The 20,239-nt window shown below is 44.3% G+C and overlaps 1 protein-coding gene across 1 annotated transcript in view; it reads right to left on the reverse strand.

Moving 5' to 3' along the window:
* The window catches only part of PGM5 (phosphoglucomutase 5), a 107,320-nt gene that overhangs the window by 31,895 nt on the left and 55,186 nt on the right, over positions 1-20,239 (reverse strand). The window contains exon 7 of the mRNA XM_073345192.2: positions 9,833-9,948. Within this exon, the coding sequence (XP_073201293.1) occupies positions 9,833-9,948 (116 nt within the window). The remainder of the gene's footprint in view (positions 1-9,832; positions 9,949-20,239) is intronic.

Here is a 20,239-nt window from a genome sequence, read left to right on the forward strand (position 1 = left end):
GCGGAGGGGTGCGGGCTCTGGGGTGGAGCCAGGGATGAGGGGTTTGGGGTACAGGAGGCAGCTCCAGGCTTGGGCCAAGGGGTTTGGAGTGCAGGAGGGAGATGCGGGCTTCGGCTGGGGGTGTGGGCTCTTGAGTGGGGCCGGGATGAGGGGTTCGAGATGCAGGAGGGAGTTTGGTGCAGGAGGGGACTCCAGGCTGGGGCAGGGGGTTGGGGTGCAGGAGAAGGCTCAGGAGCGGGTGAGGGGGTTGAGCTGTGTGGGGTCCCAACGGCACTTACCACAGCTCCCAGGAAGCAGCCACCAGGTCCCTGCAGCCTAGGGTGACCAGGTGTCCTGATTTTACAGGGACAGCCCCAATATTTGGGACTTTATTTTATATAGGTGCCTATTACCCCCATCCCATCCCGATTGTTCACACTTGCTGCCTGGTCACTCTACTGCAGCCCCTAGGCACTTGGGCAGCCGGGGAGGCTCTGCGCATTGCCCTCACGCCCGCAGGCTCTGCCCCTGCAGCTCCCATTGGTCATGGTTCCCAGCCAATGGGAGCTGCAGAGCTGGCCCTTGGGGCAGGGACAGAACTCAGAGCCTCCCTGGCTGCCCATGCGCCTAGAGGCCACAAGGACCTGGCAGCTGCTTCCGGGTCCAAAGCGGAGCTAGGGCAGTCGGCAGGGAGCTTGCCTTAGCCCCGAGACCCCGCAGTGCCTCCAACCGGACTTTTAATGGCCCAGTTGGCAGTGCCAACCAGAGCCACGAGGATCCCTTTTTGACCAGGCATTCCAGTCAAAAACCAGATGCCTGCCAACCCTAGTGGCATGGTATGGTATGCCCACCCTTACTTCTGTGCTGCTGCAGGCAGGGCGCTGCCTTCAGAGCTGGGTACCTGACCAACAGGTACCGCTCTCCAGCTGTTCAGCTCTGAAGGCAGTGCAGAAGTAAGGGTAGCAATACCACGACCCCCCTAAAATAATCTTGTGACCATCCCGAAACTCCCTTTTGGGTCACGACCATAGGCGCCAACTGCATGGGTGCTCTGGAGCTGGAGAACCCATGGGGAAAAAATTATGGGTGCTGAGCACTCACTGGCAGCCCCACCATCAGCTCCCCCCCACCGTGCAGTGTTTGACACCCACTGGTGGCCCCGCTGATCAGCACCTCCCCCTCCCCCTCCCTCCCTGCACCTCCCGCCCGCCGTGATCAGCTGTTTCACAGCATGCAGGAGGCTTTGGGAGAGAGAGGGCGGAGCAAGGATGCAGCGTGCTGGGGAGGGGACAGAATGGGGCAGGAAGAGGCAGGGCAGGGGTAGGAAAAGGCAGGGCAGGGGCAGGGCTTTGGAGGAAGGGGTGGAGTAGGGGCAGAGCCAGGGGACAGCACTCCCCAGCACATTGAAAAGTCGGCATCTGTGATCACGACTCCCAATTTGAGAAATGCTGGTCTCCCCCGTGAGACCAGATTTCACAGTCCGTGACGCATTTTTCATGGCCATGAATTTGGTAGGGCCCTAGGAATAAGCTATTCACCAGAAGATCAGAAAGGAGCCTCACCTTCTACCCCATGTATGTTGTTACGGGCTAGACAGGACTGCTGGGCTCAGGCACTGAAACATCAAGTATTAGGCTTTCAGATATTACAATTATGGGAGGGCTGTACAAACACTTATATGATACTAGCAACAAACAAAGGCAGGGTATACAGCTAAATCCATCAATGATCTGATCTGGCGTAACAAATCATACATTCCTTTATTACATAACCACTTACACAGCACAATTTGTTAGACACATATAGTAAAATGTGTACATTATTCATTCAGCAAAATGCCCTGTACATCATCCTATCTGCATGAAAGCTGAACTAGATAGCAAAGATGAGTTGCATTTTGATTTACCAAATACTTCATGTGCATTTTATTGAACCAAAATGGTCCCATGAAACATGGGCAGAGGAATTTTTGGAATGGCCTCTGTATGTTCCAAGCCTTATGTTGGCATGGCCTGAGCTCATAAATTTCCATGAAGAGGGGTGAGCGTACACACGTATCATTCTTCTGATCCACGTAGCAGCTTTGGCATGTTCTGTGACCTTTGCACGTCCTTCAGGAGGACAAACAGCATGGTGCCACTATGGAAAAAGGGGGAATGGAGGAAAGAAAAGTGGTGGCAATAGCGTGGATGGAAAAACTGAAAGCAATGCAGATTCTCCAGAATCCAAAGTTACCAATAAAAATGCCAGCCTGTTCGGAGTACAACAATAATTCTGTGTGTTCAGCAGCAGTCATTTTCTTTTACAATAAAAACAAACCCTACTACACCGTTGGCATCTCTCAAAATCTGTTGGTCATTCTCTCTCATCTTTTAACACTGCTTTCCCTTCCTCAGCATTTCTGTCAGCCACAGGTTGGCTTATTATTTCCATACATGTTTGTTTTATTCATTGCCCTTATTTCTTTTTGCAGCTTTAAAACCATTACTTCTGCTAGTTGAATGTGTACTTATCTTATTATACCCTCTGGTTTTCTTGGCCTTCTACCTCTTAATTATTCCTACTGATCTAGCTGAAAAACATGCAGTGTTTTGGATGAAGCCAGTTGCCATTTCCCACCTCAGTTTGACTAATGGTATCTTTACTTTTGTAATGCCAACGTCCCTGGGTGGATTGTTGGCACCGATCAAAGCTGGGACCTCTCCATCTTAATACAGGAGCCCCTACTGCCTGAGCTAATAGACCAACCCCTCTTATCCAGGGTCATAGCTAGGTGGGACTCACCATCGCTATATGGTCCACCCACCACTGAGGGGACAGAGTGCCATACTGAGCAGACATAGCTTACACTTCAGTTCACACATTCTACATCATGCTAATCGGTTGTCCAATAGCCATGGATCAGCATATGGGTAAGAAAGAATATAAGATCTGCACTATTTTTGTAACCTAATCAAATTAAAGATGCACAACAACAGGGTTTAATTCTGTATAATTCTTTCCTTGAAAAACCCTGAAACACTAGTGAATTCTGGCCTGTGCTTCAATGAAGAGACGGGCTGAAAGGCAGGAAGGGCAGCATAATAGCAGAGATAACACATTTGTGTCTATTCTCTTATATTTAACTAATCTTTGGCATGTCTAATTAAGGCAATAATAACTACTCAATTTAAATAGTCCAAATACCATGCAGTTTTACACTGAAGTGTAATCCCACAGAACGAGCTTGCAAAGAGTGTCAACTGGTGCAAAAATTGTCCTGTTCTAATAGATCTGGTATTATAAGCTATCTGGGGCAGAGACTGTGTCTCCTACTACAATAGGGCCTCAATACCGAGTAAGAGCTCAGAGCACTATTTTAAATTAATAATAATATGCATTAAAATAAATATCTTCTTGTTTTCTCCCAAATTACGCTAGTCAATGCTATCAGCGACATTATTTCTCCAAATGCAATTTTTAAACACAAAATCAAACTGAAAAAAATGTTTAGCCTCAATGGGAAATTATTTTCTTTGCACTTCCCTTGTATCTTACAAATTCTTCCTCTTCCAGTGGTCCACAGCTTGCTGATATTTTAAGGAAACTAAGATTTTTGGGGCCACATTCTTATCTCTGTTACACCATTTAAGCTAATGGAATTACTCTGGTTTTACACTAGTGTAATTGAGACCTGCATACAGCTCTTTAGGTCTTTTTAATAGCAATAAAACATCTACTCTACCACTCTTAGCTTTTCTATTAAGCTTGTGGCAGAAAGCCTCCGATGTTGCTGACATATGGAAGTTTAGAGCTGAAGTACGAAAACATGTGAAAATGAGATGCAGCATTTGCCAAGGTGGATATAAGCAAGATACATCAAGTACATAGATTTCCTAATTCTGATTAATAGTTTGCTGATGAAACTTAGATAAGAATTGCTGCTGTTGCCTTTCTCTGAACTGTGTCTTGGGTATTACTCATAATACAGCAAATTACTAACCTCATCTGACAAACTCTCCACACTACTACAAAAATGGAAGAAGTTTTTAATGCATTGGTTCAACTCCAAGATTAGCTGCCAGAAAACAAGTCTGGGAAACACAGCCCTATGGGATATTTTCAAAATCTTCTGTCCTTTTATAGCAGAAAATTTGCTTTTATTTACTGGTCACTGCAAAATCTCTTTTTGTTATAACACCAGGGGATTGCATTATTTGGGAACTACAGCTGGGTTGTATTACCTGGACATAGAACCATTCACTTTTAAGTGCTGTCAGGTTAGTATGACAATAAATGTGATAATTTAGATGCAGGTCTGTAAAACCCCTCTTGCTTTTACAGAGTAGCAAGTCATTGTGTTGGCCAACTGGATGGTAGATTCCTTTAAATATGAAATTCTGAAAACTAAAGAACTGCCAAGTTTCCTATCTCTACAGTGAGAGCATTAAGGAGAAAGTCTTAACACAGAATCAAATTCCCAGTGCAAGCAGAAATTGGTGAAGGGCAAGGTAGTCTAGGACACTCCGTAAAAGAGAAAAGGCTCAGAGTAATAATACACATACTTATTAATAAAACACGTTGCATTTATAAAGCACTGTTCATCTGAAGATTTCGAAGTGTTTTACAAACAAGTTTCACGTCACATCAGATAGACAAGACTTATTAAAATCAATTGGCAGATGGAGAAACTGAGGCAGCGAGATGCAGACATAACATTTCATAACTTGGTTAATGCAAAGAGCCATGTGGGTGCAATCTAGCAGTTCAAGTGGGAACTGGGCACCATGCGGCCTTTCAAAGCTCGTATTTGACTGTACCCAAGTCGCCTGAGCATCCAGTGGCTTGAGTACCCTGAGGTGGTGGCTCAGGACTGGAGTACATTTTTGGCAGTGCTTGGGGACTGCTGCAGGTGCTCCACAGTTAGTAGGCCAGGATGCACATGTTGTGGAACTCAAGCAGCAGCCATCCCACAGGCTGCTTGAGGCAATTTGTGCAATGGCACCCCCAGCTACACATAAGAAACAGGGGATTTATCAAGAGTTTACGTGGTTAGTATCAGGAAGAGGGAGAGTCGGGATTAAGGAAGGGTATGGAAAGAGCTTGGGGCAGGCATACTGGTGTGAGGTTAAGGGGAGTCAGTAGGGGTTTGAGAAATCAGGGACAGACCTGGGGAAAGGCTGCAGTACAGCATCTGACCACACTGAGGCTCTACATAATGAAGCAAGTCCAGGGAAGGAGGCCAAAGAAAGACAGAGGTTCAGAGGAGAAGACAAGCTTTGTGTCTTTCATGGTATGTGACCATCAAAGGAGCTTCCTTTCCCTCAGTGAGATGCAGTCACACAGTGGGGCAGGATCATCCCTAGCACCCGTGAGACTGGATAAAAGGGAACTTAGAGGGCCCAATCCAGAGTCTTGACGCCATCTATATTCCAATCAGAGTCAGCATAACCTACGGGTGGGCAAACTTTTTGGCCCAAGGGCCACATCTGGGAATAGAAATGGTAAGGTGGGCCATGAATGCTCACAAAATTGGGGTTGGGGTGAGGGAGGGCTCTGGTTGGGGATGCGGGCTCTAAGGAGGGGCCAGAAATGAGGAGTTCAGCGTGCAAGAGGGAGCTCTGGGCTGGGGCAGGGAGTTGGGGGAGGGAAGGGGTGCAGGCTCTGGCTGGGGGTGAGGAGTTTGGGGTGTAGGAGGGTGTTACAGGCTGGGATTGAGGGGTTTAAAGGGTTAGGAGCATGGGGGGAGTCTCAAGGGGTGCAGGCTCTGGGCAGCGCTTACCTCAAGCAGGTCCCAGAAGCAGTGGTATGTCCCTTCTCAGGCTCCCACATGAAGCACTGGAGGGGGCCATTGGACGGGGCCATTGGAGAACATAGGAGCTGAAGGAGGGCCATGCCCTGGCTTCTGGGAGTCGTGTGGAGCAGCCCCCGACCCTGCTCCCCAGCTGGAGAGCCGGAAGGGGGCAAACCCCAGCCCCCACTCCCTAATGGGAGCTTGAGGGCTGGATTAAAATGGCCGGCGGCCAGGATCCGGCCTGCAGGACGTAGTTTGCCCACCCCAGCATAGCCCTTGAGATCCATGCACGTGGGTCCTTTGAAAGGGCTGACATTCCACAATATGCTGCTTCTGTGTGCCTCAGAACTTCCCAATGACCTGTATGGTTACAGACCATCTGTGCTCAGGACACTCATTGGCCAGCACTATCCTTAGCAAAACCCAGTCTCCAAGGGTACGTCATGCATATTCACATGCTATGGAAATACTGTTGTTAGTTTTTATTTTTTTACAGCATAATCATGTATTTTTCCTGGTGCTGTTCCTTTAAAGTGGCAAGTGACCAAAATCCTTCCCCTTTCTGTGTGCAATAGAAAGTAATAGTTCTGGGGCACATCTGCAGTTTCTTCTGGCTGCAGTCCTTACCACTTGTGAAGGAGTCAGGAACCACACTGGCATGGTTCATTGTCATGTGGGAGGGAGGCTGAACATAAGAATATAAGAATGACCATATTGGGTTAGACCAAAGGTCCATCTAGGCCAGTAGCCTGTCTTCCGACAGTGGCCAATGCCAGGTGCCCCAGAGGGAACAGAATAGGTAATCATCAAGTGATCCATCCGGTCGCCCATTCCCAGCTTCTGGACAAACAGAGGCTAGAGACACCATCTCTGCCCATCCTGACTAATAGCCTATGGATGGACCTATCCTCCATGAACTTATCTAGTTCTTTTTTGAACCCTGCTATAGTCTTGGCCTTTACAACATCCTCTGGTAAGGAGTTCCACAGGTTGACTGTGTGTTGTGTGAAAAAAAATACTTCCTTTTATTTGTTTTAAACCTGCTGCCTATTAATTTCATTTGGTGACCCCTAGTTCTTGTTTTATGAGAAAGAGTAAATAACACTTCCTTATTTACTTTCTCTACACCAGTCACAATTTTATAGATCTCTATCATTTCCCCCCCTTAGTAGTCTCTTTTTCAAGCTGAAAAGTCCCAGTCTTATTAATCTCTCCTAATATGGAAGCTGTTCCATACCCCTAATCATTTTGTTGCCCTTTTTTCAACCTTTTCCAATTCCAATATAGCTTTTTTGAGATGGGGCAACCATATCTGCACACTGTATTCAAGGTGAAGGCGTACCATGGATTTATATAGCGGCAATATGATATTTTCTGTCTTATTATCTATCGCTTTCTTAATGATTCCCAACATTCAGTTCACCTTTTTGACTGCTGCTGCACAGTGAGTGGATGTTTTCGGAGAACTATCTATAATGACTCCAAGATCTCTTTTTGAGTGGTAACAGCTAATTTAGACCTCACTATTTTATATGTATAGTTGGGATTATGTTTTCCAATGTGCACTACTTTGCATTTATCAACATTGAATTTCATCTGCTATTTTGTTGCCCAGTCACCCAGTTTTGAGAGATCCTTTTGTAGTTCTTTGCAGTTTGCCTGGGACTTAACTATCTTGAGTAGTTTTGTATCATCTGCAAATTTGCCACCTGTTTACCCCCTTCCCAGATCATTTAGGAATATGTTGAAAAATACTGGTCCCAGTACAGATCCCTGGGGGACACCACTATTTACCTCTCTCCATTCTGAAAACTGACCATTTATTCCTACCCTTTGTTTCCTATCTTTTAACCAGTTACTAATCCATGAGAGGACCTTCCCTCTTATCCCATGACACTTTACTTTGCTACAGAGCCTTTGGTCAGGGACCTTGTCAAAGGCTTTCTGAAAATCTAAGTACGCTATATCCATTGGATCCCCCTTGTCCACATGCTTGTTGACCCCCTCAAATAATTCTAGTAGGCATGATTGGTGAGGCATGATTTCCCTTTACAAAAACCATGTTGATTTTCCCCCAACAAATTATATTCATCTATGTGTCTGACAACTTTGTTCTTTACTATAGTTTCAACCAGTTTGTCCGGGACTGCAGTCAGGCTTACTGGCCTGTAATTGCCGGGATCACCTCTGGAGCCTTTTTAAAAAATTGGCATCACATTAGCTATCCTCCAGTCATTTGGTACAGAAGCTGATTTAAATGATAGGTTAAAAACTACCGTTAGTAGTTCTGCAATTTCACATTTGAGTTCCTTCCTCCCATCTGGTCTTGGTGACTTATTACTGTTTAGTTTATCAATTTGTTCCAAAACCTCCTCTAAAGACTGAATGGGGGGGGTTGTCACTATAATTTATTCAAATACCTTTCAACTTAAGGGTATAAGATATTGGAAGTCAGTAAGGGCTCAGACCTGTTCGCAGTGTGGAACCACCACTATACTAACTCCACAGATTGACTTGAGTATGGCAGGGAAAACTCTACACCTGTTGGTCACATAGGCTAGTATTTTCAAAGAGGCCTAAGGCAGCTGGGTGCTCAAATCCATTGAAAGTCAATGGTAGTTGGGTGCCTGACTCTCTTAGGCTCCTTCGAAAATTCCAGCCACAAGCAAGCCAACCCTCCACCACCCATGCATGGGGCTTTCCTATCAATTCAGGTGCTGATGAGGTTATTTTGCTGGATCAATGGCCAGGGGGGCACAAGAGTCCCATGGGAAGGCTGCAGACGTGTGACTGACCTTGGAGGGAAGAGAGAACGTATGACATTTAGAAACAGGGAGAGGAGCACTAGATGAATGGTATAACATTAGATAGCCATCTGGTTGAAAAATCTCAGGGTCTGGCCACCCAGCTGAAGCCTCAGTATCCAGAGAACTTGGGCAGAGACAAATGAGAGCATATTCTGAAAGGAAATAAACTTCCCAGTTTCCTTTAAAGTGCCCCCTCTTTTCTGAGTCCTCTAAGGTCCAAGGACTGTGTAGGCTGCCCTTTGAAAAATAGTCACATGAATGCCTGGTGTTTGCTTTTCTATGAAAATCTATAACAGAGAAATCATTCCAAACATCAAAGAACTTCCTAGAATTCTTACCAAAATACAAAATAATTAACTTACAGACTAACAGTCTAGCTATTCAGATGTACTTCTATGCTACCACCGTTATCCAGAGTCAAGACTTTTTTTGGGGGGAGGGGAGAACTGCAGTGAGATGCACTCCTCAACATATTTAGGAATAAGGAGGAGACAAACACACAGTGGAATTTATTCAGTTATTTCCATATCCCACAAATACCTTTAAATGCAAAACTTACAGATTGCATAGATAGATGTTTCACATGTTTGCAGAATGTGCTGGAGCTAGCAATCCTATGTTCCTGATGGGCTATTCATATTTGCTTTGCATTCTGTATGTCACTAATTGGCTTCATTAATTAATCAGGTAGAGGAGGGACAATTTCTTTGGGAAAATGTGGCTACTGACTGGATGACATTGAAGTAGTTTTATTACAAAGTTCTTTCTGTCACTAGAACCATTGGAAAACCAGACAATGCCCTAAACAGAGACACCCACAACAGGTTCAGTTTAATGCACAGATACTCATAATAAATACACATAATGACCATATACACATGCACAAAATCCATCAAATTGCTGGCACAGCCAGTGAAGAAAAAATTGTTTTTGCAGTAGGACCAGGAGAAATTTTTCCGGGTCCTGTGCCATTCTAGGATGCCATTCCATCTATTTTATAAATGGCAAGCAGCTTACCCATCCCCTCAGAACGAGTTTGGCCTACTGTTTTTGCTACTGAAACTCTGATATTTCATAACACAGGTTACGTGGCACCCAGAGCTTAAAGGTCACCTATTCAAATTTGAACTTTTGAGGGTCCATGGTCAATTATGCCAGGGAATTAATTTGCCGAGTCTTCCTACGACTGAATAAAGAGGTTGGTGCCCAATATCCCACAAGAGAATAAGCAGATTTAAGGTTCTATGGAAAACATTGTTACTGGATTTCTTACCAGTGCCAAAGCTTTCTTCTCCACAAAGTGAGCATCGTCCAGAATCCATAAGATTTGAAAAAAACCTCCAGCCTGTTGGTGTTTCATACACAGGGACTTTCAGTGCCTTTGCCACCCTAAAACAATAAAATACCATGATTAAGACTGTGCATTCACTTAGATGTGGATGTAAGATTTCACAACAATTGCTACAGGGGAGTGATGTTCTGGGTCTTACCATACCTCAAACACATTTAGAAATGGACTTTGATGTAAACAAAAGGGAATGACTGCACAAAGGACCCTTGAGTGGAATTTATTTCACCCAGAGCTTGGTTGTGTTAACCCTCTGGGCACCATGCAAAGTTTGTCTTTATTTGTGTATTTATGGGAAACTCAGTCTGAGGAGCTTTATTAGTGCCCTGATTTTTTGTCAGGGCGTAATGGTTAGTCACAACTATAGGAATGGGCAGAGCAGTTTATTGTATGATTTTATGTGAACATTTTGTAGAGATGCCTGGAGCATGGGATGGGCATTTATTATTTTATAAATCACACTGAATAAATAAATGCTCAAACTGCCAGAAATTTTTAAAAAAATAAACTATTCCTTTATTAGCTTTCTCAAATAGAATATAAAATACATTCTCCTCCTAGGACCCAACTGAGGACTTATGAGAATTTAATGTTGCTTCTCTCTTTATTGCTAACTGTCTGCTTGTTTTCATTCTGGGTCTGGGATTTTCTGTCTACTATTTTTTAAGAAGAAGAATAGGATTTGAGAGATAGTCAAGCAATGTGACTTGCTCAATACATGGCATTATCTCTCTAGAAACACCCTCAACATACAAAGTTAGGTTCCAGTCTTTGAGACACTTAATCATAGGCATACCTACTCATGTCAGTAAAGTTATGTGCATGTTGAGTGTTTGTAGGATTGGTGCCTTACTCTGTATATTCCATTAAAAAAACCCCTGCATCTTTTTATTGCTCAAGTAATAAACACAGTTAATCTTGTGCATTATCATCTGCTTTTAGGTCCCAATCCCACAGAAGAAAGCAATGTTCAAGATTCAAACAATTCATCTTTTTTCAAATGTAGCCATATCTAGGTGAAGAAGATCATTAAGGATCTGAACTTGCAAATACCAACATGAGTGCTTAAGCTTGTAGTCAGGAGCAGTGAAATCAATGGGACTGCTCATGAAAGTCAAGTGAAGCATGTGTGTAAAGGCCTTGATGATTGGCTTTACCTAGGTTTAGCTGCACATACAAAAAGATGAGTCTCTTGTCTAGAGCAATTCTTTTTCATAAAAAAGTTAGACATAAAATCCCTTTGTTGGGCTAATACCAAAGAAGTGATCAACAAGGAGTCTCTCTGATCAAAGACCAATTATATGCTATTGAATAAATACCCTCCAATTCCTGTAACAGAGTCAGCTTCATGCAGTTCCTTGATACCAGGGAAAGAAAACAACTCCAGCCCATCCAGTGCTTTGGAGTTCCAATCTTGAGCCCCAAACTAAGGCAACAATCTGGCAGGTCCTCCATGATCTCTGGCCACCCTGTCCCCTGAGCTCTATTCAGTCCTCCAGACCACAGTCTTTATTATTAAATATTTATATTATAGTAGCACTCAAAGGTACCCATTGGGATGAGGACTCCATTGTGGCGGGTGCAGTACAAACACCGAAAGAGACAGTTCCTGTTCCTGAGGGAGGACCCTGGAGTTCAGATAGTTGTCTACTGGCACAGTTCCTGGATCCTCTCCAGGAAGCAGAGAGACAAAGATCCTTTAGACAGGTTGAACAAAAAAAAAAAAAAAAAAAAAGAAATATCGTCTTTAAATCCTTTCTTGCTCCAAAGGAAGAGCTGGCGGAATCTGTGGATCTCTCTTGCTCCAGGAGAAGGGAAAAGCACAGACTTAAAATCAATTTTCAACTCCCATCTTGTAGCAGAAGAGCACAAAGAGCAGTCTTTAAATTCCTTCTTGTTCACAAAGGTTAACTAGAATCCAGTACAGTCAGCCAGTCCTTGCCCTCTGACCAGCAGCCTGGCTATTGAGCCATCCCTAGCAGCTGTCTTCTCTCCCTTTATAACTGCTCCAGGTGCCTTTCTAGGAGGCTAACAAGGCCCAGCTGATTCAGAGTTCTGTCCATTAACACTTGCCGCTCCACCTAGAACCCTATGGCTTTTTACCTCTGACACATCTCTGTTCCTTTGAAGGGCAGTAGATCCAACAGCAGCCAGTGCTCCAATTGTAGGCACAGATGGCTGTCATACCCCAGCTCTTACAACTCACATGTAAATCAAAGTGATGCACTATTTTTTAAACACCACCAATCAAATTTTAAAGAGTGGATAATTTTTTGGGCAGGGATAAAAATAGATTCTTCACATCCGTAAATCGAGTATCAAAAGGTAGAATGTATAAAAAGTGCCTAAAAGTCCTACTGAAAGCAATTAGGACTGATATCCCTAAGGGCAGGTACACTTAAAAAGCTGCAGCGGTGCAGATGCACTGCTGCAGCTGTGCCATTGTAGCACCTCAGCGAAGATGCTACTATACCAACGGGAGAGCTTCTCCCATCGGCACAGTTAATCCACCTCTGTGAGAGGCAGTAGCTCTGTCAGCGGGAGTAGCCCTCCTGTCAACATAGCGCTGTCTATGTCAGGGGTTAGGTGGGTATAGCTGTGTCACTCAGGGGTGTGGATTTTTTAACACCCCTAAGCAATGTAGTTATACTGATGTAAATTTATAGTGTAGACCTGGCCTAAGTCAAACCCACCCAAAATTTCCAACTTGTTAATTGTCACCAGTTTGCTAGCAAAGAGATCCATTTACTTTTCCAAATTCCCAATTAAAAACTCATTTTTGTATTTATGAATGAAATCTCATATAAGTGTTTTTCTCGGAAGATTCTTTGATCCGTCAATGCTTAAAAAACCTGTCCAGTAAAATTAAAGGGACACTTCCAATTTTATATCTAGCCAAATTAAATATAGTTTAAAGTGTTTCAGTTACACATATGCCCCATAACCCCCTTGCCAGATTTTATGCTTAAATAATATTTCCTATTTTTAAAAAAATATTCTCCCCTCTTGCTTTGTAGAAGAGTTACACAAAACAAGGAAAACTGACTATAAAGAAGGAAATGGAAAAACTTGGTATACACAGAGTATTGCCAAACACAAAGTAAACAAACTAAAGAGAAATATTTTGTTTCTCTCTCATCTAATTTAGTTATAGTCATTTTTGCATGTTACTTGCCACAACAGGGCTAACAAATTTCCCTTTAAATTCAACATAAACATTAAAAAAGATTCCAATCCGCATTTCTCTTCTCGATCAGATAAACACATCAGACCTCTTCCTTCTCTTCTTCCTTCCTTCAAGAGTCAAGCAAACTAAAGATAATGAACAAAGAAAAGAGACTAGAAGGGCAAATTCTCCGAGGTCCTGAATTAGAGCAGGTTGATATATGGGGGAAAAATTGTGAAAAATATAAAAATGTCTAAGCCTTTTTCATTCTGTTTCAGAATGGGTTTACTTTATTTGATATTTTCACAAAAGGTTTAATCAAACTTTTGCTTCAAAATTTTTCTTTTTGAAAATGTTAATTTTTTGGTTTTCCTATCTAACCCTTTTTCATTTTTTCCCACCTTCCTTTTCCACTTGCCACTGACAAAGGAAGTGAGGGAGGAGGGAAACAGAAAACCAAAAAGACAAAAACTGAAAGCATGGCTCCATTTTTCATTTTACAATTTTGTCAGGAAAAAAAATGAAAAGTTTGAAAAATATTTTTTCACGAAAATTTTTGACTTTTAAAAAGGGCCTCTTTTATTATATATTTTTAATCTGAAAAACAGCAAGCAGCTTTAGCTCTGATCTTGTAAGTGATTCCATATGGGCACCTACACAGAGACTCCCAGATATCGATGGGGCTCCATGCAGGCACAGGGGTCTGTGCACATTGAGTCACCTGCAGAATCAGGGCCTAAGCTGCGCCAGGCATCGTAGCCCATGGCTTCTCCAAACAGAAACAAGACAAAACAGTCAAAATGCCCCAAGAGAGCCATTTCCCCTGAAAAAGCTTGTCCCTTCTTTCTAGAAGATAGAAACCATGCAGAATACAGCATTCAAATACACCAAGTATGCAAATCAACAATTCTTCTCTTGACATGCTTTACATTGTGATGATCACCCCAATCCTAAACTGTAAAGGTGAATTGATTAGTGTGGGTGATTAAAGCCAATGATCTTCTGACATATTTCTTCCAGCAGTCACCACCTGATGTCTGGGGTGCCCCGGCAAAGACTGGATATGAAAACCAAAAATCAATTCTTTTGGAGACATAACTTCTCCCACAAGTGACAGACTCGCTAAACCTCATCACATTTAAGTAGCACACCTGTAGCAGACAAAAGGTAAATGAATGGCCATGCTCTAATGTTTCTCAGGCACAAAAGCAACTAAAACATTGCACCTCACTGGGAAAATACTGTTACTTTTTTACTTCAGATAAAACGTAAGAATTATCCATGAAGGAGAGGGGGACTTGAACGGAAAAGGCACCAGTAGGAGGCTCGATCCTCAACTTGTTTACCCTGTGTTTGATATAGACCAAGGGTCGGCAACCTTTTAGAAGTGGTGTGCGGAGTCTTCATTTATTCACTTTAATTCAAGGTTTTGCGTGCCAGTAATACATTTTAACGTTTTTTAGAAGGTTTCTCTCTATAAGTCTATCTATTATACAACTAAACTATTGTCGTATGTAAACAAGGTTTTCAAAATGTTTAAGAAGCTTCATTTAAAATTAAATTAAAATGCTGATCTTACACCGCCGGCCCGCTCAGCCCGCTGCCAGCCTGGGGTTCCGTTCACCTAGGCCAGCAGCGGGGCCTGCGGCTGGGACCCCGGCTGGCAAGGGGCCGGCAGCCAGAGACCCAGACTGGCAGTGGGCTGAGCGGGCCCAGCAGCCAGGACCCCATACCAGCAGTGGGCTGAGCGGCTCAGCCCGCTGCTGGTCTGGGGTTCTGTCTGCCGGCTCCTGCCGGCCAGCATCCCGGCTGCTGGACCCGCTCATCCCGCTGCCGGTCTGGGGTCCCAGCCCTGTCCACATAGAGTAGCTACCTACCTTCTCCCTGGTTCTGGCCCATTCTCTTCCTCTCTCTGCACTGAGATGAGGGTGGGAGTGCACTGAGAACAGGGCTGGGGGTGAAGGAGCAGGCTGGGGGTTGGGGTGCAGGGTCTGGCCAGGAGCTAGAATGAGGGAGGGGGCTCAGGGTTGGGGCAGGAGGTTTGGGTATGGAGCACTTACCTGGGCAGCTCCCATTTGGTGCAAGGGGTGCAAGTGGGAAGGTGTGTGTGTGTGCAGGAGCTCCCGTTTGCTGCTCAGGGTGGTGGTGGGGATGTGGGGGGTGCAAGAGTCAGGGCATGGGGTGTGGGGGTACTGAGGGTGTGTGAGGAGGGTGCAGAAGTCAGGGCAGGGGGCTGGGTATGTGTGGGGGATGCCGGAGTCAGGGCTGGGATTGTGAGGGGGGGGTGCAGGGGTCAGGGCAGAGGGCTGGGGGTGTGGGCTGGGGTCATGGGGGTGCTCCCAGTCCCCTGCCTGGAGTGGCTCACGGCAGGGGGCTGGAGGGGATATGCCGCTTCCACCCCCTTCCCCAAGGTCCCCGGAGCAGAGAGCATGCTGCAGCTCCGCTTTTCCCTCTCCCCCTCTGTAGCAAGGGCCGTCAGCCGATTGGCCACAGGGAGGGAGAGAAGGAGGGGCAGGAACCCTGCACGCTGGGGGAAGAGGCAAGCTTGCCTGCCCTACAAGGAGAGAGCGGTGGGTGGAGAAGAGTGGGCTGGGCTGGGCGGGATTTTTAATTGCATGCTGCTGTCCCCGGCAGACAGCAGCATGCCGTTAAAAATTGGCTTGCGTGCAGTCTTTGGCACTCGTGCCATAGGTTGCCGACCCCTGATCTAGACACTGAGCTTCTTGGAGCAGAACTACGCCTTTCTTTGTTTGTACAGCACTACCCACACTGATGGCCTTTAAAATATACCATCATATGAAGCAGATTATATCATACAGAGCTGAACAGGTGGCCACTTAGGTCAGCAGAAGATCAGGAACAGAAAAACATTTAAACTCTGTTTACTGTGACAATAACTATGGGCTAGGAAGGGCAGATGTTCCCGATTTGCTAAGAGCAGAAAAATCTCTTGAGGCAGCCCTAACAATATCCCAAAGCACTACTGTGCTTGCAAATGTTTCCAAGGTCTTGTGTCCCCACAGCTGACAGTGTTTGGGGACAGGAAATTCTCTCACTTGTGCTATTCCAAATTCCCTGACCCTGGGAGGATCACGTTAGTCCTTCACAAAGGATGAACTGCTTCCAAGACCCCTCTCAACCACCAGCACAAGTTTCCAGGGGTTGTTATGCTAGTTCAGACATTTCCATTCACCAGGCCAGCATTGCAAATAAAGATGCTGATTTTGTTGGCCTTACTTTTATTTTAAACCAAGCCTCTAAAACAAAAAAACCTTAAGTATAATAATAAGTTTATGGTGCGAAATGCTAGATTTGTTTCCTAAAGCTTTTTTTCCCTCCTGGTCTTGACTGGCTTGAAAGGAGATAAAGAGGTATAAATAAAAATCTATATCAGATTTTGTTTTTTCTGTTTCACTGTATTAAAGAAGAAAGAGTTAGACAGTGTTAGGTTAATGAGGCAACATGAGCGAGTGGATAAGGAAGTAGCCTAGGGGCCAGCAGCTTTGAGTCCTAATCCTAGCCATTCTGTGTGATTTGGGGCAAGTCACTCCACCTTTCTGGCTCTCTTTTTTTCCTCCCACCTGTTGTATATCTAATCTATGTAGACTGTAAACTCTTCAGAGCAGAGAGTGTCTCACTATGTTACTTAGCACAATAGGGCCTCGATTCCAAATGGGCATTTAGCGGCCACTATAATACAAATAATAATGTTCAAAATAAATCTCCCCTATCTTAGAGCTACAAAAGGAGAATAAAGAGATGAGCTTCAATGTTAAGTATCAGAGTAACAGCCGTGTTAGTCTGTATTTGCAAAAAGAAAAGGAGTACTTGTGGCATTTTAGAGACTAACCAATTTATTTGAGCATATGCTTTCATGACCTACAGCTCACTTCATCGGATGCATACTATGGAAACTGCAGAAGACATTATATACACAGAGACCATGAAACAATACCTCCTCCCACCCCACTCTCCTGCTGGTAATAGCTTATCCAAAGTGACCACTCTCCCTACAATGTGCATGATAATCAAGGTGGGCCATTTCCAGCACAAATCCAGGTTTTCTCACCCCGCCCATCCCCTACACACACAAACTCACTCTCCTGCTGGTAATAGCTCATCCAAACTGACCACTCTCCTTACAATGTGTATGATAATCAAGGTGGGCCATTTCCAGCATAAATCCAAGTTTAACCAGAACGTCTCGGGGGGAGGAGAGGGGGTTAGGAAAAAACAAGGGGAAATAGGCTACCTTGCATAATGACTTAGCCACTCCCAGTCTCTATTTAAGCCTAAATTAATAGTATCCAATTTGCAAATGAATTCCAATTAAGTATGGCTGCATTAGCTTTGGAAGACCATGACACACTGCTAATAATGCATGGCTATAGCTTCATCAAAGGGTTGGGAACGTGTAGCTCGCAGCATCCGTGGGAGTTCAATCCCTGTGCATTGCGATGAGAATATGCCTTTTAGACAGCACAGCTTTGAAGAAATGTGGAACTCATGAGTGTAATTTGTTTCCACTGGTGGACCTTAACTTATGTTAAAAAATTAAAGTTCTGATGATTCTGGAGGTCTTTCAAAAACATTTTTGAATACCACTTTTGCAGTGACTACAGATTCCTTCAGAAAAGTACAAAGCTCTTCAATGTAGTCTTTTATCTTTTGCTGTTCACCTCAGAAACAGAGCACATTTCTGGCATCCAATATCTATTTTCAGATTTGCTGTGTAGCTTCAAATCTGCCGTAAAATGGTCCCATTTTCCACATCCTTGTGTGCTGTCCTCTAAGGGCTGAAGTTCAGAATTATGAAAGGCATAGTGAAACCTGAGCAGCCTCTCCTTTTTCCACTGTCACTTCATGGAGTTAAAGGGCAGTGAAGTGAGAGCCCATAAAATAAGAAACGTATCTTTATGCAACATATAGCCAGCTGATGGAAATGACTGCTCCAAAACCCATATATTAAATTCTTAGAAGAAGCCACACAAAAGTTTCTTAACTGCAGTAAAGAGAGCGCATCAAAATCCCCATCAAAAGGGGAATAACATGTTCAACAGATTTAGCAAATAAGAATGCAAAACAGGAAAATATTTATAGAGGAAGGAAACAAATATTTGCTGTCCAGGAAGTTATTGAACATTCAGAGCCAGAGAACACAATGATCAGAGGAGAAAATTTCCATTGCTTCCACCCCTGCAAATTAATCACTATGAGGAGATGATCAAGACAAGAACTGCGGCTGGTTCTCCTACAGAGCAGAATTAGAACATTTATTACGACATACCAAAAATGTTTTTTCCCTGAGTTACAAGGTATGCACATCTGCTAACCAGTCAATCTGCATGCAACTACACAGGCAGAACTACATCCGTCAGCCACTGACAGGGGTGAGCATGGCCAGCTGTACTGAAAAGCCTGTCAGTTGAGACAGCTTCCATAGCAAAGAATACTATCCCCTGTGGACTGAAACTTGCTAATAAGCTTAGAAGCACTATAGCAATAAACTGAATTCCTACAGCAGAGCATAACTTCATGAATCAATTTGAAAGAACCAAACAGGACTTTTTATCCTACTGGCCAAAGAAATACTCCAAACAAGGGAGGTTCAGACCCCTGGACCTTTCAACTTAAGAGAACGGAAACTGTCACTAACTCAAGGTAAGTGTTCCTATTCTCTTCCACCTACAAAGTCCACAGATCTGTTAACCAATGGGAATTATATAGCAGTGTGCTTTCATGGAGTCAAACAGAACTATATAAAGAGTTTTAAAATTCCTTTTCTACTGATGGGTCACCGCACTGTGATGCATCCTCCCACCAAAGGCAAATTGCAAAATTTTGAGATTATGTGAATGGATGACCAGGTGGCTGTCCTACAGATATTATGCTATGGAGGACAAGAATTCTTTGCCCAGGGGGGTGTGACCACTCTCAATGAGGCGGCTTTGATGCTGGCTGCTAGAGAGATTCTGGCTTGTAGCCTTCATGCCTGGATGCACCGTTTCATCCATCTTGAAGCTCTTTTCTTAAGATACTGGATGGTAGAAAATGAATAGAGTGTTGGACTTACAAAAAACCTGTGTGTGGCAGATGTAGCGCTTGAGGGGTGCTATCAACATCCAACGTACACCCGAGTTTCTCTCTTGGGTGTGATGGCTCTGGACAAAAAGAGGGGAGCATGATCTGTCTGTGCAATAAACTGAGTTAATTTTTGGGATACAGGCTGGACCTGTTCAAAGAACAACTATATCATTGTGGAACGTGCAGTACTGTTCCTGAAAAGAGAGGACCCCAAGCTCTAACACATTCTGGAAGGTGGCAATGGCTATCAGGAGGGACACCTGGATGGAGAGGAAATACACAGACACCTTCCTGATGGGCTCAAAGGGATGCAGAGCCCCCCTGTCTGCGGACGAAAGTATGCTATTTAGTGCAGCCACTTGACATTTTAACAGTGAAACTGTGTCACCCTGGATCTGGCCCTCCTGCAAAAGCTCCAAGATCTGCAATACAAATGGCGTAGGAGGAGAGAAACTATATTTCTCGTTCTATGGCTTGAACTTCCACCAAGTGCCAGAGTCAGAAGGAATTGTGGAAGTTTTTCTAGATGCCAGCAGAGTGACTATTATGCCTTCCTCGTATCCCCTCTCATGCAAGACTGCTCAAAAGCCAGGCAGGTAGCCTCAGGTACTGTGGCTCTGGTCCCTGGGAGAGCAGATACTGTCTTAAAGGGGGGACAGTGGGGTCAGAGTGACCCACATTGAGGGGACTAAAAAAACCAGAGCCTCCTTGGCCAGTAAAGGGCTACTAATACTAATAGCACCCTTTCCCTCCGGATCTTCTGGATAGTTCTGGGTAGCAGGAGGAGATGAGGAAAGGTGTAGGCGGCTTACTGGCCGCCTCTGGGAGACAGCATCTGCGCCTATTACCCTTGGGTCCTTCTGTAGGGAGAAAAAGGAGGGCACCTTGCAGTGATGTGAGATGCAAATAGGTCAATGAGTGGATTCCTGAATTTCCTCACGAGGAACTGAAACAGAGAAGGGACATTCATGGCCAAAATCTTTCCTTTTAGAAAATATTTTGTTGTGCAGCAGGAGTTCTACAAAACCTTCCTGCAGCTAGGGAGGTAGAATAAAAAACTGTCAGGCCCTTTGGTTCAGTTG

This window comes from Lepidochelys kempii, chromosome 5 (genome assembly GCF_965140285.1).
Source record: "Lepidochelys kempii isolate rLepKem1 chromosome 5, rLepKem1.hap1, whole genome shotgun sequence".
NCBI classification, from domain to species: Eukaryota; Metazoa; Chordata; order Testudines; family Cheloniidae; genus Lepidochelys; species Lepidochelys kempii.